Source organism: Heloderma suspectum, chromosome 7 (genome assembly GCF_057233095.1).
Source record: "Heloderma suspectum isolate Gila_16-S chromosome 7, 16-S_ref, whole genome shotgun sequence".
In the NCBI taxonomy this organism is placed as follows: Eukaryota; Metazoa; Chordata; class Lepidosauria; order Squamata; family Helodermatidae; genus Heloderma; species Heloderma suspectum.
In genome coordinates, this window is record NC_139464.1 from 77,698,449 (window position 1) to 77,724,132 (window position 25,684).

The following is a 25,684-nucleotide window of genomic DNA, read 5'->3' on the forward strand; positions in this document are numbered from 1 at the left end:
TGCTTCTTTGAGGTTCTTTTCTCCTACAACTGTTTCAAGGAGACTCTTTCAGAAAACCAAGCATCAAGCAACACAGAGTCCCTCAGATAGATGCAGCCATTACAGTATGATTTAACCTTGAAGGGAACAGACTGACTTACAGGCCACCAGAGTAGTTTTACATAGTATTGTCATTAGGAACTCTCTTGAGCAAATGCCCTTGGGAAATGGTGCTGAACCAGCCGACAGTAGCTGCTATTCACGAGTGGTTTTCAGGGAGAGATGCAAATAAAGATGACTGCAGTAATGAGTATTACACCACTCCTAGGAATAATACCATGAACAAATATAGAGGTCAGCATATGGAGACTGGAAAGAAATGCTCCCACTAGTATGACAGAAATCATAGCTGGAGTCTTAACAAATAAAGCCAGGCAGACAAACATGGCAAAACTGTAGTAATTAGTCCCTGCTTCTTCCAATAAATTGTGCATTCTTGTTTGAAGAACAGCAGTAAGATTTACATTGATAGTTTTAAAAATATAATGAGTTGAAGAGGTACCATGTACAAATCATGAGATATCAAGTTCAAATTAAAAGCAAACTACAGTTCAGTGCAGCCCCTGAGATGTGCAATTCTAGCCTAGACCTTCCTGAGACCACGCTCCCTTCACCAACCATCAAGACCTTGCCTTCTGTTGCCTCCTGCTCTGCTTAAGGTTGCTTTTTCTTCACATGTGCTAGTCAGAAATTCTCTGACATTGGACACAAACAAATAGGACCAGCCTATGATATTTTGCTGTTTGAGGCAAAGAAGAAGATGGCACCTCTTCCCATTCCATGTGCCAATGCCGACTAGAATGGCAGCTGAATTTTCCTTCCACACTGGTGATGGGACAGCACCATCCACCTTACCTGAGGGTAGCAGACTAGCTTAGAGGATGCTAGTGATGCACACAGAGCTTTTGTCCTTAAACATCTTGCTTCTGCTTCCCACGCACACCCCCTGCATCTGCTGCCTGAAGCAGCTGCCTCACTCTGCCTAATGGTGAGGCCGGCCCTGCCAGTTTATAAGTTTTGAAATATAATTCAGCTTCATGCTCTGTGGGATGTCTGAAGGTGGTAGAAAAGATTATATACAGTATGTTAATGGATGCAGGAAACCCAAAATCAAAACTGCCGTATACTTGCATTGGTCCAGGACTGAGAGCCCTCTGAGACTGAGGTTTCTAGTGGCAGCAACTCTGAGGAGGGTTCAGACCCAGGTCCCAGCCCTCCACCTTGGATCCCTCACTCTGTCCTCTCAATCCCCATGGGGTGCTGCTGCCCTCTGACTCTGAGGAGTGGACTTCGGATTCCTCCAGTAAGCAGAGAGGCTCTGGGGAACATTCAGCAACCAGCTCCTCACTTCTCAGACTCTCACTACAGCTAGCTACTGTGGCAAAGGATGCTGGGTTTAAAAAACCTAGATGTGGCACTTGAGGAAGTGGAGCTCCCAGTAGGGGTGTACGAACCCCACTCATCGTTCTGGTCCGGGGCATCTGCGGTGCGGGGGAGGCAATCCGTCCCTCCTTCCGGAATCCTCCCCGGCTGGCTCCGCTCCGTGGCATGTCCGCAGAGCCGCCGGCCAGGCCCGTCCACAGCCGGACCTCCGTCCACTGCAGGTCTGCGGCCGCAAATAGAGTCCGGCATGACGGACGCCATTTGCGTCCCTGCTTTAGCCATGATAGGCTATGTAAATATTTACTTAGCCTATCATGAAAAGAGTAGCGACACAAATGGCATAACGGATGCCATTTGCATCTCTGCTTTAGCCATGATAGGCTACATAAATATTTACATAGCCTATCATGGCTAAAGCAGGGACGCAAATGGCATCTGCTATGCTGGACTCCGTTTGCGGCCGCAGACCGGGGCAGTGGACAGACTGGACCGGCCGGCGGCAGGTAGGGTCCATCTGGGGAGAATTTCGTGGGGTGGTGGAGGGGAGTGGTCCATTCTGCCATGGACCCTGGGGGGCCAGATTCTTTAGAAGGCCTCACTGGAGTTCGTGGCGGAATTCTCTGCAATCCCTAGCTCCCAGACTCTCCTGTCCTGGGGTGTGTTTCCACGCTATCGGCTTCACCTGCCTTGCAACTTTGTTGCGATGTTTCCCTAATTGCATCTGCTCCTTTTTCAGTTTCCACAGTGCTTAAAGTCCCGGCTTATCATCACTGTAGTCTGGGGCTCTGTGCTGATTCCACTGAGCTCTAACTGAATTATTTTCTTGATGGCTGGGTGGAGTCTGGGTGGAGTCTGGGTTGGGTCTGATTACCTCATCCATGTTCCCGCCTCCTCCTCTGGCTGAGTCCCCTCTCCCTCTCCCCCTTCTGCTTCGCTCCAGTTTCCTGCTCTGGCCAGTCTCCTCCCTGCCTTCCAAGCCCTCCCCACCCCTTTAAAGTGAGTTTTAAAGCACAATTGCACTTGAATGAAGAGAAGTGAAAAAGCAAAGGTGCAGTTGCACATTAACAGGCACAGTGACCCTTCCCATTGTTCCCGTAGTGCGCTGCTCCAGTTACAACTTCTCCACACCTCTGACAGAAACATACTTCCAGGTGGGGTGGGGGGATTGGAAGTGAACATCATCAGACTGGCAGGAGCTGCTCAACCAATCAGAGAGCCTCCCCACTCCAGGCTCTATCCCCCTTAATGGCAATCTCAGGAACAAGCCTCATTGACCACAACAGGAGTTACGTCTGAGTAGACTTCCCAGACATATGCCCAATTCTGCCCATTTTTTCCCCTTTCCCTCTAATACGCATACCCTCCACTTCAGTATCTTGCTATCACTCTATCACTCAATCGTGAAATAGCATTAACACACATTTGCGCTATAGTGCAATAGCACAATCGCACAATAGTGCCTTAGTCCAGGGATGCCTGCTGACTCCTGTTGAGGTCAAGAAGCCTTGTTCCAGAGAATGCACTATCGTGCAATTGTGCTATCGTGCGATAGCACAAATGCATGTTAGTGCTATTTCATGATTGAGTCATAGAGTCATAGGAAGATACTGACATAGAGGATATGCATATTGATGGAAGATGACCTGAGATAATAAACCTGATTTTCAGGCTGTAGTGGGAGTACTTGCTTACCTGTGATAGCAGGCTTATACGCAAGAGTGTTTTAGCACTTGTTTTCAATGACGTTTCAAAAGTTGGTCCCTCGGCATCCTGCTCCAAAACGGAGATGAAACTTCCAGAAAACAGGAAGAGGGAAAGGGTTGGGTCACTGAGGTCATGGGCAGGTGAGCGACACACCCACAAGGGCTGGGCTACATGCCCCATGGGCAACACTATGACACCCAGAGTGCGGGACACGGAATAATGGGCTCAAGTTACAGGAAGCCAGATTCCGGCTGAACATCAGGAGAAACTTCCTGACTGTTAGAGCAATACGACAATGGAACCAATTACCTAGAGAGGTGGTGGGCTCTCCCACACTGGAGGCATTTCTGGATAGCCATCTGTCAGGGATGCTCTGACTTGGATTCCTGCATTGAGCAGGGGGTTGGACTCGATGGCCTTGTAGGCCCCTTCCAACCCTACTATTCTATGATGCTATGATTCTATGATTCTACCAAACCCAGTGCGGTTGTAGAAACAAGTCATTAATGGAGCCGAAGTGAGATGAAAAGTTGGGCTATAACCAGCCTCAGAAGAAGCGGTTTTTCCACGATAAAATGGAGGGCTGGTGCTGAATGGCCACGATGTCATGGAAACACAGAGACCTCATTGCAAAGGCAGGTTGGAGTAAATCGCTGGTGGAAACACAGCCCTGGCTATAAAACTCTGCCAGTTGTGCTAATCTAGTGCTGGGTAACTTAGTACTCTAGCTGTAAAAGTGCTCTCTGTGGTCCTGAACTCAAAGTCCTGGGCAGCGGTGGAGGCTGTGGTGCTAAAACTGGTCTTGCTCCAGTTGCTTGTACCATGGTGACTGAGTTCACACATCATGACAAGCTACTTTGAGTTAACTAACCCTTGGGGCTGCTGTGGTGCATGCTGGCTGCCATTTTGAATATGCAAGCCCCGGCTGGTGGTTGCTGTGGCTTGTTGTGTTGTGCGAACCGGGGTGGTGGGGGTAATGTGAAGGTTAAACAACTCTCACATAACCCATGGTCTGCTCTAGGGTTATGTGAGGGTTGTTTAACTTTCACACACCCCCCCCCCAGGTTTGCACAACATGACAAGCTAGGGCTTGCATGTTCAAAATGGTGGCCAGCACAAGCCATGGCACTCCGAGGATTAATTAACCCACAATGGCTTGTCATGTGTGAACTGGCCTGTTTTGTCTCCTCACCTGAGCTGTCCCCCAGAGCAGGTAACGGAATCCCAGTTGGAGCAGGACAGTACTAAATCAGAGCAACATCATTGGTTCATATAGGACAGAGCTGTCTACTCTGACTGGCAGTGGCTTTCCAATGTTGTGGCTTTCCAAGGTCTCACATAGAAGTGTTTCCTATGCCTGTCTTTTAACAGGATATGACAGAGACTGGAGCTTGGGCCTTTTGCAAACAAACTAGAATCAAGCTAGAACTATGACCCATTCCTCTTGACTTATTTTACAACACATAATACCCTGGTCTACATGTGTGAACAGTCTGCTTTGAAACCCACTGTTACGTTGTTTCTGGAAAGGCCTGTTTGTTCCACAGCAGGATTAACCCTCCTGGAGGATCAACGAAGAGTAAGGTTATCAGTGAAAAAGCAGTTAGCAATTCAGTGAACTATTAAGAAAGTGGACTGTGATGAAAGGGTATTCCACTTTTGTATTCCTCTTCATTCAGTAATAAATGTGAATGAAATGTTTTGCCAGTATTTCCATCACTGAATATAATTATGACATGATCTATGATTTTGTGTATTTGAAGAACCACCTATCCCCTATGAACCTGCCATTCAATGAAATAATAATCAGACTCTGCTCTGGGTGTCCTCTGCAGTAGGTGATCAGGCAGGTGGCTACCAGAGACAGGGCCTTTCAGATTACGATGCCTCAGCATTGGAATGCCTTCCCCAGAGATGCTTCCTTGGCTATCCTTAAAAGTTTTAAAAATCATCTCATCCCTTCCCAAACCAAGGGGATCTCTACAGCTCAAGTTTATTGTACATTCATGGTTGCTCACTCACTGAATTGTGCGGGTCCATTACATGACAATGTCATTGTCCAGTCATTATTCCACTATTTCCTCCCACCTATCCTGTTTTTTCCTCAAACAGAAAAAATGGAGTATTTTTCCAGATATGCGCCAATGGAGCACCATGACCTCCCCATGTATTTCTCTCCTAGCATGAATGAAGTGCTGAGTGTAGCTGTTGGTGGCGTGGTCATGATGTCAAAGGTGGTGATGAAGGTCTGATGGGCGTTCAGCCTTCCCGCACCTGAGCCATTTTGGCTTCTCACCATTTTCAACCTGCCTGTTCAGAACAGTGGCAGAGTGGCAGTGCATCGCACTGGGGGCAGCAGAGCAGAGGAACAGAGCAGAGCGGCTGAGCGGCAGGGACTGGCCAAAAGCATGGAAGATGGAGGTGGGCCCCAGGGAGATCGGGGGGGGGGGCTGTCCGCATGTCAGTCCCCATCCACCACTAATGTGCAAAGGGAGGGAAAGGGGCAGGAACCCAGGAGCAAGTATCGCTGAACCTGGAGAGAGCGTGTAATGCCTCTTCACGGAAACGTAACGCTATGGGAAGGGCCATCGACAGAGAAGGAAGAGCATGTAAAGGGAGTCTGTTGTGATCCTGCATTTAAAATGGAAGCAAAAAGTCGTGTTTTAAATGCAGGGTTTTAGGCTGGTGTAGAAATGCCCCAAGTGATGCTTTAAAATGAACAAACAACAAGCTACTTTCACTGGTTTTATTGCTTATTATTTGTTTTTATGGCTTTAGATTTTTAATATAATATATTCTGGACAATTGTTTGGAAATATGAAATTAAAATGTATTAAATAAAAAACATATCAAGCCAATCCCTTGGAAGGAAAGATGCAAACTGCTTAAAACGTTTGTTTCAAAAGACACCTGGACATATGTGCTCACATTTGTTGCACATTCCATCATGGAAGTGAAATGTCCATCAACGTTTAACTTAAGCAATAGCAATAAAGCCCTGAACATTTTCTGAGTATTAATGAGAGTCTGAGATGGTTAAAAGCCTGAGGTGAAACCTTAGGCCATTAACCCCAGCTGGTCATTAAACCTCGGGAAATGCCCAGGGCTGAGGTCATTACAATTATTTTGAGTCTCCCGCATTCCCCATCATGAAACAATATAATTTATTGCTTTAGCCTCAGCAATATTATTCTTCTAGCATGCTCATTCAGTTTGATTATATTACTGTCACCATAATGAATGATGGAGTATTCCATGAAGTTTGTTATGTCTGAAAGAAAATAAAACTCAGGTAGAGTTTGTATTTATAGGCATGTATTTAAGGGATTATTATTATGATTACGATTATTATTATTATTATTATGTTAGAAATCACTTTGAGAATGTGACAATATGGTCACAAATATGTGGCTTCAAAAATTCAAAAACAAATTTGTCACTGATTCTAGACAAGAAAAGAGCTGTCTTAGGGCCAAACTACATGTTCTTCTAATCACACATATTGGAGCTATGTTTTCCCTACTCTCCTGCAAGCATGTGCAGCTTCCATTCACATTGGGACCATGGTGCTTCAGGAGAAGAGGGATAAGTGGAGGGTTTTTTCTTCTGTTTTAATCCCCGCCCCTTTGGGATGGAATTTCAGGACAAAAATGGGTTGGGAGGGAAAGCTTAAACCCTCCTCCCAGATAATGCCATGGTCCTGATCTGAATCGGGGCTGCACATACTTACAAGAGAGTAGGGGAAACAATCACGCATAGCTCCACTATGCATGATTAGTAAAACATTTTGTTTGGCCTGTAGAGCCAAACTACTCATTCTGGTAATTGTGGAGCATGTAGCTGGACTTCTTTTTTTTTTACCCTCATGTAAGCACATGTGGCCTTGATTTGAATTGGGACCATGGTGCTGTGGGAGGGTAGGCTTAAACCTTCCCCCCACCATTTCCCCCCAAAACCTTCACCCGCACTGGATGTGTGTGTGTAAAATAAGAAAAAAGAACTCCATTAACTCCAATGGAAACTTTTTACTTTTTTTTAAGTCCTCCTCTGTGTGTGTGTATGTGTGTGTATGGGATTTCAGGAAAAAAACTGTGTGGGGCTGTTTAACCTCTCCCAGAGTGCTATAGTCTCAATCTGAATTGGAGCCATGTGTGCTTACACAAGAATAAAAAATAAGACCAGCCTCAGCTACATGCTATGCGCTTAGCATAACATGTAGTTTGGCCCTTAGGAATTGGAGGTAATGGTGAAAATATCATTGGGAGAGCGAGGAAACTATCTATAAAAGTTCTTAGCTTCCCCTTTCCCTCATGGCTGTTTTTACAAGTTTATTTTGAAGAAGAGAGTTTAGAAACGATGGTGCTGTTATAATAGCCCTGCTCTCACCTTCTTACCTATCTAACTGAATGCATGGTGGCATGCGGGGGGTGGGGAGTGGAGTCATACTAGCTGGCCCCATCCTGAGCCTCTACCTATCTCACTAAAGATGAGACCATGCTCTGGATGTGTACAACTGTACTAATATAGGGCCTGGCCTCATGATCAAGAACCATGAAACAACCAGTGCTCTTGATAGTGAGTACAGTTATACATATGTAGAGCCTGCTCTCACCTTTGGCTAAATGGGCAGATATCAGGAGGAGGCAGCTCTATGTGTTCAGTAAACATGTGATCAAAGAAATAATAATATGGCTGCAATCTCTTTTGTTATATGAATACAGAAACAAGCACATGAGTAGACAGTGTTCTTTTTTTCAGATTAGAAACTTGAATTCTTACCTAAACCGCTTCCCAAGATGAGTCAAAAACTACTTTCTCTTTTCTCCTTCAATGGATTTTGGCCTCTGCCATAACAGCGAACTGCCTCTGCCAGACCAGCAAAAACACACACAAACCATCACCATGGTGTAAGGTATGTTTCAGATACTGGGAACAAGCAGGCCTTATGCAGGTGTTTAAAAACTTGTATCTGTAGAGGGGAACAGTGGCATGCACTGAAGTCCCTCCACCTGTGACCTTCTCATATTTACTAGGAAGGTCTGAAGGGGAAATGTAACTGCATTTGAGTAAAAGTGATGTGAAAAAATGCTATGTACAAAACTGTTGTTATGTAATGTTTATGTTGGGTGGTCTCTGAGAGACTATAATGTATCTGAGCAGGCCTGAGGCCTTGCTTTGTTACTGTCAATGGCCTGTGTATTAGTTCCTTAGAGACATTCTGAAGCGGAGAGGTGCTCACTTTGAATATATGTAGATGCAGCCTGGATAAGGTGAATTCAATTTTGATTGGCTGGGGATTCTAGCTAAGTAGAAAAGAGCAGTTGGGTTGACAGTTAAAGCCCCACTCAGCCTGTGGAGAGTGAGGGAGGAGGTCTGCTGGTTGGCGGGTGGTGTTGTAGAAGGACTAGGAGAAAGCTGAGGAGAAAGTGAATAGCCAAGGCCTGCATATTAAGTTATTCCTTCTCTGTGGGAATACCATACGTGGCTGGTGAAGGTCAGATGTAGGAAGCAGGTGACTGTGTTATTCCAGGAGGCTGCTCTAAGATCTTGCCAGAAGAAGGTTATACAAGCAGGCAGTAAAACCCCAGATAAACTGTCCAAGCAGCCAGAAATACAATAGGAGGAGCATTGGTGTCAGAGGAAGACTTTACCCAAGACTTGGAACTGGTTATGAGTATATTTGGCTGGGGTGGAGGTTTAGGGAAACTGGCTGAGCTAAAAGAAGTCATTAAGGGCACCATCCTATGCATGTTTAGACAGAGAAAAGCTGGCTGGGGAATGCTGAGAGTTGTAGGCCTTTTCTCGGTCTAAACATGCATAGGATGGTACCCTAAGAGGCTTGTAGCAGCAATGGTGTCTCTTGAGTCTGAAATCCACTCTTAAATCTGTTTTAGATTGTTGTTGTTCAGTCGTTCAGTCGTGTCCGACTCTTCGTGACCCCATGGACCAGAGCACGCCAGGCCTTCCTGTCCTGCGCTCTCTCCCGGAGCGTGCTCAAGTTCATATTCATTGCATCCGTGATGCTATCTAGCCATCTCATCCTCTGCTGTCCCCTTCTCCTTTTGCCTTCAGTCTTTCCCAGCATCAGGGTCTTTTCCAGGGAGTTTTCTCTTCGCATTAGGTGGCCAAAATATTGGAGCTTCAGCTTCAGTATCTGTCCTTCCAATGAGCACTCAGGGTTGATTTCCTTTAGGATGGACTGATTTGACCTCCTTGCAATCCAGGGGACTCGTAAGAGTCTTCTCCAGCACCACAGTTCGAAAGCATCAGTTCTTCGGTGCTCAGCCTTCCTTATAGTCCAGCTCTCACAGCCATACATTACTACTGGGAAAACCATAGCTTTGATTAGACGGACCTTTGTCGGCAAGGTGATGTCTCTGCTTCTTACTATGCTGTCTAGGTTGGCCATAGCTTTCCTCCCAAGGAGCAAGCGTCTTTTAATTTCATGGCTACAGTCACCGTCTGCAGTGATCTTGGAGCCCAAGAAAGTAAAATCTGTCACTGCTTCCATTTCTTCCCCTTCTATATGCCAGGAAGTGATGGGGCCAGATGCCATGATCTTAGTTTTTTTAATGTTGAGTTTCAAACCAGCTTTTGCACTCTCCTCTTTCACCCTCAACAAGAGGCTCTTGAGATCCTCTTCGCTTTCTGCCATTAGGGTGGTATCGTCTGCATATCGGAGGTTATTGATAATTCTCCCAGCAATCTTAATTCCGACCTGTGATTCATCCAACCCGGCATTTCTCATGATGTACTCTGCATATAAGTTAAATAAGCAGGGTGACAATATGCAGCCTTGTCGTACTCCTTTCCCAATTTTGAACCAATCGGTTGTTCCATGTCTGGTTCTTACTGTTGCTTCTTGACCCTCGTACAGGTTTTTCAGGAGACAGGTAAGGTGGTCTGGTACTCCCATCACTTTAAGAATTTGCCACAGTTTGTTGTGATCCACACAATCAAAGGCTTTAGCGTAGTCAATGAAGCAGAAATAGACGTTTTTCTGGAATTCTCTTGCTTTCTCCATGATGCAGCAAATGTTGGCGATTTGATCTCTAGTTCCTCTGCCTCTTCTAAACCCCGCTTGTACTTCCGGTAGTTCTCGGTTCGCATACTGCTGAAGCCTAGCTTGTAGGATTTTGAGCATCACCTTGCTGGCATGTGAAATGAGCGCAATTGTGCGGTAGTTTGAACACTCTTTGGCGTTGCCCTTCTTTGGAATTGGAATGTAAACTGACCTTTTCCAGTCTTGTGGCCACTGTTGAGTGTTCCAGATTTGTTGGCATATTGAATGCAGCACTTTAACAGCATCATCTTTTAGGATTTTAAATAGCTCAGCTGGAATACTGTCATCTCCGCTAGCTTTGTTGTTACTAATGCTTCCTAAGGCCCACTTGGAGCAGTAAATAAATAAATAAGTAAAGTCCTTAAGAAATTGTCACTAAGCAGTCTTTTGGAAACCCCAAAGTAAACATCAGCATTCCCTTATGTATAAAATATACCTTTAATGCATTAACTTGTTTAATAGTTCATCTTGTCTCTAGTGCTGGTGCCCATCTCATCCGTAAGTCTCTTATACAAAGCTACTAGGAGGTTTTAAAGCATTCTAAGAGAACTGGTGACAGCGAGAAATGGTCAGCTTGTGGAACTCTGAGTTATTGTGGCAGACAGTTCCTTAGGCCCTGAAATATAAGTATTTGCTGAAAGAAAGAAAGAAAGAAAGAAAGAAAGAAAGAAAGAAAGAAAGAGAAACCCATAAGTGGGATTGCCCAGTGAAGGGGAAGTTTCCCCATAGGTAGTTGCAGTGCTGTGGAGAGAAAATCCCCCATAGGTTGTAGCAGCACTGGTGTAACACTTTTCTTTAGAGTCTCTAATGGGACTCACAGCAAAGGTCACAGGGACAATTAACATATATCATTTTACTTTCTTAATTAAAAACAATAATAATGCACATGTAATGATTTTACATGCATAACAATGCACTTATCACCAAAACAATAAAACAGAGCACAGCCCTCCGAAAGTTCTGTCTTTCAGCTTGAGCCCAATAAATAAATAAATACATACATACCTAAATCTTCTCTCTGAAGCTTCTCAAAATGGATCAGGATCCAGCAACACAGGAACAACTCTGTAAACAGCCCTTTATATAATATAAAAGAACATAAATAAACTAGGAACTCATAGTGTTTGTAAAAATAAAATAAAAATCACGACTCTTTAATTTTTTTCCCCAAAGGGAACCTCCTTCCTGTCTCAAGCATTCAGGGTCCTACAGAGAGGAGAACTGTCTAAATTGGTGGCCACTCCTTATCTCACTCCTTTACTGAGCATGTGCAGGAATATTCTTACTCAGAATTCTTAAAGAAAAATATACCAGTGGGTTACGCTGGGAGAGGAAAGCCCCTATACATGGTTGCAGAGGTCTGCACAATTGGGAATCCTGCTAGGACAGTGTTCCTGACTGTATGGAGCTCTGTGGGCTCCTTCACACTGAGCTTTTAACCTGCAATTGAGATTGCTCCTTCACAGAAGTTTGCGGGCTCTTTACATGATGCCGTGATCATTCAAGGCGTCTCTTGCACTAAATGCCCTTTGTTTCATTTTAAATAGATTGCAGATAATGAGCTATCAAATGACCCCGTTGTGTTCTGCTTCAGTTTCCTCCGTGAAAAGAGTAAAAGTGGCAAGAAGAGGAGCAAGATCAATGAAAGATAATGGAAGACTCAGATATGGGGAGGAGGAGGAAGAGGGGGAAGGGGGTGGGGGGTGGGGGGAAAGGAAGCATGTGAAAAAGGGAGTTGCGATCCTGCATTTAAAATGGAAGCAGAAAGCCCCGTTTGAAAAGCAGGATTTTAGGCTGATGCCCTGTAACTGCCCTGTAACTGCAGTTACCCGAACACAGTTGGATTTGCCCTTCTGTCCTTCCTGGTAAACACCTGGAAGAGGCAGGGCCACACAGTGCACTTCCCATTCCTTCCATGGATACCAGTTCTGAAGACCTGCATAGGGCTACGGATTTCTGCTGCATCTAAATTAGCCAATTTCCTCTGTCAATGACAAGCCATCCCAAATCCCAGGTAGGTCCATGTGAGCACAGCATGGCTCACGGCAGTATAATGAATGAATGAATAAAATTTTATTGTTACATCCACTGGTTACAACAACAAATAAACAAAGAATGCAAGAAAAATACAATATGATAAAAGCAATAAAAACACAGCAATAAAAACAGTTCATAAGTAGTAAACTTACTTATCACTCCTCATAAGAGTATAAGAGCAAAGCCCACCGCTGCCAATAAAATCGCCTTATTATGAGATGTAAACAAAAAACCCATTTTCTCTAAATCAGACCAAGCATTTTTTCCTGTAAGGACAGGACCTAAAACTTTAACTGTAGAGGAAATAGGACAGTTAAACAAATAATGAAGGAAGTCCTCTACCGACCCACTGCCATGTGGGCACAATCTGGAATCATATGGAGTTTGTTAAAACACCTTTCCCTGATAGTAAAGTTTTCATGTTCAACTTTAAATGTAACTAGCTGTACTATACTGCAGCTAGTTACTTTTAAAGTTGAATGTGAAACTGTACTATGAGGTGCAGGTGTTGCCTATTTTTTTTCCTTTTTGCTGTAGTCATTTTAGATAGCAAAAACCTCTAATTGAGCTGCCTATGTAAATATAATTAAAAATAAAAAAATAAACACAAGCGGCTAAATTAAATGAAACTTCAGTACCATTTAGGATTCACTTAGTTCACAACATTATATCTTGTTATTTGTTTCTTGATTCAAGTGTTTCATGCCATGGGCCATTTCCCTCAGACATTGTCAAACTCAGAGTTTCTTTAAGTTGGACTTTCACCAAGAAAGTTTGAATGGCCTGGATTAATTTATCTTCCTCCACTCCTAAAACTCTGACTTTGCACTGTAGATTTTGGAGGGGGAAAAAACCAAAATATTTAAATTCTTTTCCAAATGTAAACCTTTCTAACCATAGATACCACTATTTCAGCTTCTGAAATACCCAAAGAATTTTCTGACAGAAATCTTTCCATATCTGTACTAAAAGGATAGCTCTAGGCCCTCAAGGTAGCCTGTCTAGACAAGCAATAAAGTACCTAATGTGCCTTTATAAAGTTAATTAAAATGAATTTTACCAAAGGGCTCAGATTAACCATGGCCAATACATATTAGTATATATGGTGAGCATTGTCCCTTGGCCTCGGAGGTATAGCACACTAATGAAAACCAAGTTACATCACTGGGGAAGATATTGACTATTTAATTTCTCACCAGGGATGTTGCCAATCATGACACTGTAGAAGCTGTCTGAATATGCCTGCATGTGATTTAAGTATATTGATTGGATTAAAGAGGCAGCTTGATCAAAAGCGAAGTGCTGAACATGATAAATCTAATTCCTAGTATTGCTATTTTTCAACACAAAATTTAGGAAGTAACATGAAACACATTGTGTGAGTGTGCATTTCATGGTGTGTACATGGGGGATCTATACTGTGGAAAGTTGCATATTTTCCCCTAGCTCAGGCAAATATAATTATATACACACATATATGATTACCACACATGACAAAGCACATGTCGATTTCATGTTACATGGAAGCTCTGTAGAAGTAACATGATATATGAAGTAGCCTTTAGTGTCCTGTGAAGGGGCTCTTAGAAATTTCCAGAATACATACACAAGACCATGTTCAGTGCTTCAAAGTGGCAACATAATGGTTAGCTATACATGATGGCAGCAATACCATGGCTTTAAACATTTTGTTGTTCAGTCGTTAAGTCATGTCCAACTCTTCGTGACCCCATGGACCATAGCACGCCAGGCCTTCCTGTCCTCTGCTCTCTCCCAGAGTGTGCTCAAGTTCATATTCATTACATCGGTGATGCTATCTAGCTATCTCATCCTCTGCCGTCCCCTTCTCCTTTTGCCTTCAATCTTTCCCAGCATCAGGGTCTTTTCCAGGGAGTTTTCTCTTTGCATTAGGTGGCCAAAATATTTGACCTTCAGCTTCAGTATCTGTCCTTCCAATGAGCAGTCAGGGTTGATTTCCTTTAGGATTGACTGATTTGACCTCCTTGCAATCCAGGGGACTCGTAAGAGTCTTCTCCAGCACCACAGTTCGAAAGCATCAATTCTTCGGTGCTCAGCCTTCCTTATAGTCCAGCTCACACAGCCATATGTTGCTAGTGGGAAAACCATAGCTTTGATTATACGAACCTTTGTCGGCAAGGTGATGTCTCTGCTTCTTACTATGCTGTCTAGGTTTGCCATAGCTTTCCTCCCAAGGAGCAAGCGTCTTTTAATTTCATGGCTACAGTCACTGTCTGCGGTGATCTTGGAGCCCAAGAAAATAAAATCAGTCACTGCTTCCATTTCTTCCCCTTCTATATGTCAGGAAGTGATGGGGCCAGATGCCATGATCTTCATTTTTTTAATGTTGAGTTTCAAACCAGCTTTTGCACTCTCCTCTTTCACCCTCAACAAGAGGCTTTTTAGATCCTCTTCGCTTTCTGCCATTAGGAAGGTATCGTCTGCGTATCTGAGGTTGTTGATAATTCTCCCGGCAATCTTAATTCCAACCTGTGATTCCTCCAACCCAGTGTTTCTCATGATGTACTCTGCATATAAATGAAATAAGCAGGGCGACAATATACAGCCTTGTCGTACTCCTTTCCCAATTTGGAACCAATCGGTTGTTCCATGTCTGGGTCTTACTGTTGCTTCTTGACCCTCGTGCAGGTTTCTCATGAGACAGGTAAGGTGGTCTGGTACTCCCATCTCTTTCAGAATTTGCCACAGTTTGTTGTGATCCACACAATCAAAGGCTTTAGCATAGTCAATGAAACAGAAATAGACATTTTTCTGGAATTCTCTTGCTTTCTCCATGATCCAGCGAATGTTGGCGATTTGATCTCTAGTTCCTCTGCCTCTTCGAAACCCAGCTTGTACTTCCAGTAGTTCTCGGTTCACATACTGCTGAAGCCTAGCTTGTAGGATTTTGAGCATCACCTTGCTGGCATGTGAAATGAACGCAATTGTACGGTAGTTTGAACACTCTTTGACATTGCCCTTCTTTGGAATTGGAATGTAAACTGACCTTTTCCAGTCTTGTGGCCACTGCTGAGTGTTCCAAATGTGTTGGCATATTGAGTGCTGCACTTTAACAGCATCATCTTTTAGGATTTTAAATAGCTCAGCTGGAATACTGTCATCTCCGCTAGCTTTGTTGTTAATAATGCTTCCTAAGGCCCACTTGACTTCACTCTCTAGGATGTCCGGCTCAAGTTCAGTGACCGCACTATCATGGCTATCAGGGACATTCAGATCTTTCCTGTATAGTTCTTCTGTGTATTCTTTCCACGTCTTCTTAATCTCATCTGCTTCTGTTAGGTCTCTGCCTTCTTCTTCTATCATGCCCGTCTTTGCACAAAACGTTCCCTTGATATCTCTGATTTTCTTGAAAAAATCTCCAGTCTTTCCCATTCTATTATTTTTCTTGATTTCTTTGCATTGTTCATTTAAGAAGGCCTTCTTGTCTCTCATGAAGAGTTGGACACGACTTAACAATCTTGTCTCTCCTTGCTATTCTCTGGAACTCTGCATTCAGTTGGATATATCTTCCCCTTTCTCCCTTGCTTTTCACTTTCCTTCTTTCCTCAGCTACTTGTAAAGCCTCATCAGACAGCCACTTTGCTTTCTTGCATTTCTTTTTCTTTGGGATAGTTTGAGTTGCTGCCTCCTGAACAATGTTATGGACCACTGTCCATAGTTCCTCAGGCACTCTGTCTATCAGATCTAATCTCTTAAATCTATTCCTCACCTCCACTGTATATTCATAAGGGATATGATTTAGGTCATACCTGAATGATTTAGTGTTTTTCCCTACGTTCTTCAATTTAAGCCGAAATTTTGCAATAAGAAGCTCATGATCTGAGCCACAGTCAGCTCCAGGTCTTGTTTTTGCTGACTGTATAGAGCTTCTCCATCTCTGGCTGCAAAGTACATAATCAATCTGATTTCGATATTGACCATCTGGTGATGTCCGTGTGTAGAGTCGCCTCTTGTGCTGTTGGAAAAGTGTGTTTGCTATGATCAGCGTGTTCTCTTGGCAAAATTCTGTTAGCCTTTGTCCTGCTTCATTTTGTATACCAAGGCCATGCTTGCCTGTTATCCCAGTTATTTCTTGACTTCCTACTTTGGCATTCCAATCTCCTATGATGAAGAGGACATCTTTTTTTGGTGTTAGTTCTAGAAGGTGTTGTAGGTCTTCATAGAACCGATCAACCTCAGCTTCTTCGGCATCAGTGGTTGGGGCATAGACTTGAATTACTGTGATGTTGAATGGTTTGCCTTGGATTTGTACTGAGATCATTCTATCGTTTTTGAGATTGTACCTCAGTACTGCTTTTCCCACCCTTTTGTTGAGTATGAGTGCTACTCCATTTCTTCTACGGGATTCTTGCCCAGTAGATATGATGGTCACCTGAATTAAATTCTCCCATGCTTGTCATTTTAGTTCGCTGATTCCCAAGATGTCAATGTTCAATCTTGCCATCTCATGTTTGACCACCTCCAGCTTATCTTGATTCATTGATCTTACATTCCAGGTTCCTAAACAACATTGTTCTTTACAGCATCGGATTTTCTTTTCACCACCAGACACATCCACAGCTGAGTGTCCTTTCGGCTTTGGCCCAGCTGCTTCACTCTTTCTGGTGCTGCTTGGAAATTCCCTCTGCTCTTCCTCAGTAGTATATTGGACACCTTCCAACCTGAGGGGCTCATCTTCTGGCATCATATCTTTTAGCCTTGTTATACGTTCCATGGGGTTTTCTTGGCAAGAATACTGGAGTGGGTTGCCATTTCCTTCTCCAGTGGACTAAATTTTGTCAGAACTCTCCACCATGACCTGTCCATCTTGGGCGGCCCTGCATGGCATAGCTTATCACTTCACTGAGTTATGCAAGCCCCTTCGCCACAACAAGGCAGTGATCCATGAAAAGCGGGGGTTTAAACATAGAAATGCTCTAATCATGTAGAAAGAAAGATGTGGGTGTCCAATTTTTTGAAAGCAAAAGTGTCAGGTGAGGAGCACAGATCCTTCCACCCACTCAGTCATGGCTTATCTTTCTTGCTCTCCCCAATATTTTTTCTCCTCAGCCAAGCTCTGATACTGGAAGCGATAGACAGGGAGTGTTCTGCACTCTCACCTGTGTGTCCCTTTCGCTTTTAAAATCAGACCCTAACTTATCCTTTCAATATGATTGAATGCTGGCTTCATGCATGTCCAGTTTAGCCCTTTATAATTGGATGGAGACTGGTTGTCCTATCAGCCCACCATCAGGGCTTTCTTCACACGGAGCTTTATCCAGCAATTGAGATTGCTCCTTCACAGAAGCTTGTGGGCTGTTTACATGATGCCGTGACCCTGCCGTGACTCTCCTGCACTAAATGCCCTTTGTTCCATTTTTAAATAGATTGCAGATAATGAGCTATCAAATTACCCCACTGTGTTCTGCTTGAATTTTCTCCATGAAAAGAGGAAAAGCAGCAAGAAGAGGAGTGAGATCAATGAAAGATAATGGAAGATTCAGATACGGGGAGAAGGAGGAGGAAAGGGGAGGGGTAAAAGGAAGTGGGTGAAAAAGGGAGTCATGATCCTGCATTTAAAACGGAAGCAGAAAGCCCCATTTTAAATGCAGGATTTTAGGCTGGTATAGAGATGCCCCAGGTCTGCTGGTGCTATTAGGTAATGCCAGGTTGGTTCATAATAAGACCTCTACCATCCATAGTTTGATCATGGATAAGAAAGTCAACCTGGTGTGTATTACCAAGAACTGGTTGGGGGATCTGGGTAGGATTAGTTTATCCCAGCTGTGTCCACTTGGGTATTTAGTACAGCACTAACATAGACTAGAGGCTCAGGGAGGTGGGATTGACATAATCTATAAAACCTCCCTCTCCCTCTCTAGACTTCTTGTCTGGGTTAGTGCAATCTGGAGTGTCTGTGTGAGGTGTTGGGCTCTGGGAACAGCTTAGTGATTCTGTTGTTGTACCACCCACCCCACTGTCCAGTGGTATCCCCGCCTGAGCTGATGGAAGTGGTCTTGGACTTGTTGTTGAGGACAGCCAGGCTGCTGTTCCTCCTAGGTAACTTCAATTTCCATGCTGAAGATGCAATATCTGGACAGCTCAGGACTTCATGGCTGCCATGACAACCATGAGGCTCTTCCCAAGTCATCAGCCCAATGCATGTGGCAGGACATACTCTTGATTTGGTCTTTACTACTGGGCAGGAGGAGGAGGATTTGGAAGTGAGGACCTAACATTGGTCCCATTATCAAGGTCAGATCATGTTCTATGGAGGTTTAGACTCCATAGACTTGTGGCTCTTTTTACCTTCTGCAAGATTTCCTGCAGTGGTTTTAATGCTGGCTCAATGTTTTTAATATTTTGTTATTTTCTTCTGCTGTATTATTGTTTTGTTATCTTGTTTTTGGTTTTTTATTGTAAACCATCCTGAAGGCATTTGTCAGTTGGGCGGTGTATAAATCAAATGAAAAAATGAAAAAATAACCCTACACCTGGCAACAAGAACAGACTATAAGCAGTAAACAAGAAGTCATGGCTACAAGACTTTAATTCATTGGACTTAATAACGTTGTTGATTTGAGGTAACAAGCTGAATAATTTTCCTCCAACACCTTGGTATGACTGGATTCTCTAAATAAGCCTTTGGAAAATCCATATAAATAACAGTCAGCCATTCTTCATTCTTGAACTAGAGGTAATTTTAAGCAATAGTTACTGCTTTGCTTTTGAATTGATTCCTATTTTATTCTTTAATTTCCTGTTGTCAGAATTAGTTCATATTGTCCTCTAGACTAAGAACAGATTTCCTCTCACACAGTTTATGATTTCAGCAAAATCTCTCCATTCATCCTGGAGTTTGATTTTAGTGTTGCCATTATGGAGAATTAGTTCCTGTTTTCTTTCATTTTTTCCCCCAACTCTTTGGGAGAAGACATGTTTAATGGCTCCTTTGTTTAGAAAAACTGAATCTAGCAATCTCAAAGCTTGATGTGTGTTCAGTAAGCTTCCCCCCTCCCCCTCACTGCACTATTTACCACCTGTGGGTTTTCTTCATTTCTGGAAGATGCTATTATCTCAAATGGCCTATTTCTAATTGTGATAGATTTAATTGCTTGGATACACAAGTCTGTTGCTAGCTGGACAAATTCAGAAAGAAAGTCTACCAGGGTACACATGTCTTAGGATGAAATGGGAATTCTGCTTATTGCTTCTGTTCTTAACTGCAGTGGATGTCACGAGGTTTATGACACAATTTCTGGAATTATTGTCCCCTTAAGAAGTATTTCAATTCCGGACCATCTCTGTGGGAGATCCCCATAAAGAATCTTCCTTCCGCCATATCTTTTCCCACTCTGTACTTTATTTGAAATGTATGGTGTCACAGCAGCAACTTTGCCGCCAGCCAGTGGTGCTTCAACTGATTTTGGAAGCTGACAACAAAAGCACATATGTCAATATTTCTTGGCTTAGAAAAAAAAATGAAGTCATGCAAGCAGAAGGGGGCTGCATTGAAACCCGAGCAGCCAGACCTAAGCACTTCTAACAAAAGCTGTTTGAACATGAATGAAATGTCTATTTTCCCCCCATGAGCAGATATACCAAGTTCAGTTTTGCTATTCATTTATTACAATTTTAAAACATTTTTTTAAAAAATTCAGAATATAATAAACAATTGCCACATTGGTCCATTCATTTTGTTACCATTATGTTATTAACCACCATGAAGGATACAAAGCCTTCCAAGGTGGTTTACAAGTAACTTCAAAATATATTAATACAATTACAACACATATTGACATATGAAAAGTAGTCAGAGCAGCTGATTGTAGTTGGCCCTATGAGGGGAGAGGAGAACCCACCCTCGCCTGTCTCCCTGTCCTGGAATTGTTCGCTCAGGGCAGTTGATTGTAGAGGGGGGGTTGGTAGGTGGGGAAACACATCCAGCTGTAGCAGGCTCTGATATCTTTCTCACCTGCCTCCCACTCTCCTAGGATTTTTTCCACAGGGCAGTTAATAGTAGGTAGCCTTGGGGAAAAGAAATCCAGATGGAACAAGCCCTGTTACCTGCCTCCCTCTGTCCTGAAAGGCATCCCAAAGGGAAGCTGACGGTAAATGACCCTGTGAGGTGAGGGATGAGGGAAGTCAAGCTGAAGCAGGCTTCTATGGGCTCCTTCACACACAGCTTTTATTCTGCGATTGAGATGGCTCCTTCATGGACGTTTGCGGGCTCCTTACATGATGCCATGACCCTGCCGTGACCCTCGGGGCATCTCCTGCACTAAATGCCCTTTGTTCTGTTTTTAAATAGATTGCAGATAATGAGCTATCAGATTACTCCGTTGTGTTCCGCTTCAGTTTCCTCTGTGAAAAGAGTTAAAGTGGCAAGAAGAGGAGTGAGATCAATGATAGATAATGGAAGACTCAGATATGGGGAGAAGGAGGGGGAAGGAGAGGGGGGGAAAGGAAGCACATGTAAAGGAAGTCAGTTGTGCTCCTGCATTTAAAATGGAAGCAGAAAGCCCCATTTTAAATGCAGGATTTTAGGGTGGTGTAGAGATGCCCTATACCTTCCTCCCTCAGTCCTGAAATCCTTCCCACAAAGCAGCTGGTGGTGGAAGGCCCTGGGGAGAGGGAAAGAATCCTGCATGCATATTATGTATACATAGATGTGATTTGCCCAGGATCCCTCTGTACATCACAAAAAAGATGTGTATAGTTTACATACATCACAGGATATGTGAAGAATATGCATGCACCATTTAACTACTATCAGTGAAATGGGTGGCATGGCTCTTGGTCATATTACTTTTCTAGGGATGGATAAATCTATCAATTTTGGTTTGTCTCAGTTTCTCATTTTTCCAATGTTAAGCACAGTTCATCTCAAACTTTGACAATTTCTAGCCTTAAGTTTAGTTTGTCCCAAACTTTAAGTTGTTTTAAAAATAAAACTTTATTTATATGAAAATTCATAACCATGTTTGTGCACATTTCTCCTAATACATGCATTTTTGCATAATATGTAAATTTTTGCAAGCAGGTTTCCTAATATAGGGGATATTTTAACAGTATTTTCTCTAAGATACCCAGTTTTGTTTGCTTTTTTTAATTAGAGAACTCCTCTGCAAAATTCAGAAAAGTGTGAATTTCAAAGGATAATAGAGTTTTGGTTCACATAGTGGTCCAAATGTGCCAAACCAAGTGAACAGATTTCTCCCACAGCCCTACCTTCTCAAAACAGTTTTAGAATCTTTCACAACATGCATGTAACTCCATGCTCAAAATGAGGGGGCACATTTCTCACAATTCAAAAGATTCACAGCAACTGGATGTCGACTGGACCCAAATCAAAGCCTTGCGCAGCATTACACCCATAATTTACCTGGCACAAATGCAGAGTTGTTGAGCTGGACAGGATTCACTCACATCCTACACCCCACACTGGTGCTTCTCAAACCAGTGGGAATCTTTCCATATTGGCATCCAGGGGAGTTGAACACATGGAGGTGAGCAATCAGTGAAACTGACAATAATGCTGCTGCTATGAAACCCCCAAGACAGAATGTAATCCAAGCTAGTAAATCCTCTGTTTGAGAATAGCAATTCTTGTTTATGAGCTCTTTAGAAATTCTATTTATCAGCTGAAGGCTGCTTGCTGGACTCTTTGTGTTGCTGTTTATTAGGGTATGAACTGATATTGTCTGTGTTCAGCTTTAATTACGCATAAACGCCCTCCCAACCAGACAGTAATTGATAGTATTTCTCTCATTGTTTGGGATGGGGCTTTATCATCTTGCAGGGGATCAAGAGAAAACACAGTTAACTGTCTTACTGTCATGCATAAGAGAAATACAACCAGCCCAGTCACAAACATAGACTTCTTTCTCTCTCTTTCCACCCCTTTCTCTCTTTTTTCCATGTTTTTACAAGAATCTCCTGGTGTGCTAGATAAGCTGTTGATTCTGTTAATTTTGTTATCAAGTCAGCAAGGTAATTCCACCTCTAAATTTAATGATTAATTATCCTTAGTAAACTAGGTATAATAGGTTCTGAAATCCATACAAAAGGAAAAGAGCAAACCGTTTCTATTTTCAGTGGGTTTTTGAACAAATATATGGAGTCTCTTCTTTTGTTTGACTTTGTATGCAATTAACATAAGAACATAAGAAGAACCATGCTGGATCAGAACAAGGGTCCATCTAGTCCAGCATTCTGTTCAGAGTGGCCGACCAGTTGCCTGTAGAAAACCCGCACATAGGACTTGAATTCAATAGCACCCTCCTGCTCGCTGTCAAGGGCTCCTTGGAGGCCTCTCTCAGTCTAATCCAGTAGCCAAATCCAGACACAGACAAAGGGATTATTTTCAAAGCTTTATTCCTCTTTTACAACTTAACAACTCTACTGTTAGCAACTAGCCATGAGCAGCAGAGTACCTATGCCCTAAGTTGGAACAGTTGGTCCCCGTTTGAAAGGGAATCACTGGCAGACCCTGAACTTAAGGGCTAGGGAGAGTCCCTCCCCTTTTCCCTTGGATCCTCTGGGCGCAACCATTGTTTGCGCGCCAACCGGGCACTACGCCTCCTTTCCGCGCCCTCCATTTGGCGCCGCTCTCTGTGTTGGCGTCGCGCGTCCATCAAGTCTGCTTCCCGCGCTCTCTCACTCCCAGGACTGCTATCTAAGCTAGGAATGCCAGTGGGAGGAATCTCCGTCAGCTGTTGGCCCTGGGAAAGAGGAGCACGCTCCTCTCCCAGGAGCAACTCCTCTTCCTCAGAATCAGAACTACTCTGGGATTCTATGGGCTCAGTGTCCACCCTGACACTCATGTTCCCCAGCAACTGGTATTTAGAGTCATTCTGCCTCCAATACTAGAGATGGCATTTAGCCATCAGGACCAGTAGCCATTTCTCCTTCTTAATTGATTCTGTATGGCCGCTCTAATAACTAGTAGCCATTCATAGTCCTGTTGGCCATGAATTTGTCTAATCCCCTTATAAAGCCATCCAAATTGGTGGCCATCACTACATCTTGTTGTAGTGAATTCTATATTTTAACTATGTGCGGGGCCATGCTGGATCAGACCAAGGGTCCATCTAGTCCACCATTCTGTTCACACAGGCCAACCAGCTGCTTGCAGGAAACTCACAAGCAGGACATGAGTGCAACAGCACCCTCCCACCTATGTTCCCCAGCAAATGATGTACATAGGCATATTGCCTCTGATACTGGAGGCAGCATATACCCATCAGGACTAGTAGCCATCTATAGCCTTATTCTCCATGAATTTGTCCAACCCACTTTTAAAGCCATCCAAATTTGTGGCAATCACAACATGTGATGGAAGTGAAATCGATTGTTTAACTATGAGCTGTGTGAAAAAGTGCTTCCTTTTATCTGTCCTGAATTTTCCACCAGCCAGCTTCATGGGATGTCCCAGGCTCTAGTATTATGAGAGAGGGAGAAAAATGCCTCCCTATCTACTTTCTCCACGCCATGCATAATTTTCTACAACTCTATCATGACGCACCTTTTTTCTAAATTAAACAGACATTGTTAACCTTTCCTCATAGGAGAGTTGCTCCAGCCCCTTGATCATGTTGGTTGTCCTTTCTAACCCTACAATATCCTTTTTTAGGTTCAGTGATCAGAACTGTACACAGGAATCCAAATGTGGTCGCACAATATATTTGTATAAGGGCAGTATGATATTTGCAGTTTTAGTTTTGATTCCTTTCCTAATTATGCCCAGCTGGAATTGGCTTTTTCACAGCAGCCACACGCTGGGTCAAAATGAGCGGGGCTGCCCCCTTGCACAAGCCCATGGTCAGTCACCGCTAGCTTGGATCTCATCAGCATATATGTGAAATTGGGATTTTGTGTCCCAACATGCAATGAATTATAGTTAATTTTTATTTATTTATTTAAAACATTTCTATCCTGCCCTGTATCATTAAGATCTCAGGGTGGCGTACAGATAAAATCTACCAAAATACAACATCCAATTAAATGCATATTTTAAACAATTTAAAATGTCTCTGTATCATCTGTACCTCTAGTCATTTACTCAGTTACCAGTTAATGGCTTTGTGTAGCAACATGAGATTTTATTTATTTATTTATTGCATTTATATCCCGCCTTTATTCAAGGAACCCAAGGTGGCTTACATTATCCTCCTTCTCTCCATTTTACCCTCCCAACAACAACCCTGTGAGGTAGGTTGGGCTGAGAGTCTGTGACTGGCCCAAAGTCACCCAGTGAGCTTCCATGGTCGGGTGGGGATTACAACCTGGTTCTCCTGACTCCCGTTCCACTTTCACCACTATACCACACTGGCTCTCAAAAAAGATTAATTCTAGTAAAGAGTAAATTCTATTAAAATGACCTACACTTCAGATGGTTGTATCACAAACTTTGGACATAGTGAAGTTGTACTTGGCTGACAATTTTTCAGAACTCTTTGTGTGTGTGTGTGTGTGTGTGTGTGTGTGTGTAAGTCTTCTCCTGGACTGAATACATGAAGAGGAGCTAGTCACAGGGAACTGGTGACATCCATCACTTAAGCCTTCATTGAAAATTGGAGATTTAATAGTGAGATAATCCTTGAAGTATGTACACAGAAGAAGGATGGTATTTCTTTCGATCCCCTTGCACTGGCCAAATGCAAAAAAACACTGGTGTAGCAGGTTCATGTTGTGATTACTGTTGGACTGGTGTAACTAGTACATTGGCAGAACAAAGGAGAAACTAATTGGTGTTTGAGATGTATATGGAAGAATCTGATGACCACTCAGAGGCCAGAAGCATCCCTGACACTGCATTTTACCCCATATCATATCTGGTCACAGAAGTTTTGCAGGTTTGGACCACAGACCATAGTAGAACAAAAAGAAATGTGCACACACACTGTGGGCAACAATTAGTCTAACTGTAGGGTGGGCAACCTGGTAGATGTTTTGGACTATAACTCCCATAAGCCCCAGCCATCATGGCCAATGGTTAGGGATTATGGGAGTTGTAGTCCCAAGCATCTGAAGGGTGCCAGGTTGCCTATTCCTGCTCTAATGTATTATCACCAGCTCCCCCCCTCTCAAAAAAAAAATTAAAAACCTCCCTCCAGTCATGTGGTTACTGTTTGCTGTTGGTTGTGTCAATATTTGTGCTGATTGTATGTAGTTCAAATTTATTGGCAGGTGAATGAAGGCTTTGCTATTGGGCCTTAAGCACAGGAGGTACAAGGAGGCAGGAGTGATGTAGTTCCCAGGCTCATGGATCTATGGGAGATGTGACTGTGAATGGGATGTTGTTGAAGGATGTGTAGCAGTATGTAAGGCCTAAATATGCTTGCATCTAACAAGCTGCCATGGTAGCACCAAAGGTCTACTGGAGGTCCTAAGTGAAGCATCCTCATAATAGCTACCTGGTAAATCTGAATGGGAAAG

The 25,684-nt window shown here is 43.3% G+C and overlaps 1 protein-coding gene across 1 annotated transcript in view; it reads left to right on the top strand.

Moving 5' to 3' along the window:
* The first annotated feature begins 206 nt into the window (after nucleotides 1–206).
* LOC146339986 (uncharacterized) overlaps nucleotides 207–25,684 on the top strand; it is a 142,192-nt gene continuing 116,714 nt past the window's right edge. Inside the window, exon 1 of the mRNA XM_084811897.1 lies at nucleotides 207–333. Within this exon, the coding sequence (XP_084668023.1) occupies nucleotides 207–333 (127 nt within the window). The remainder of the gene's footprint in view (nucleotides 334–25,684) is intronic.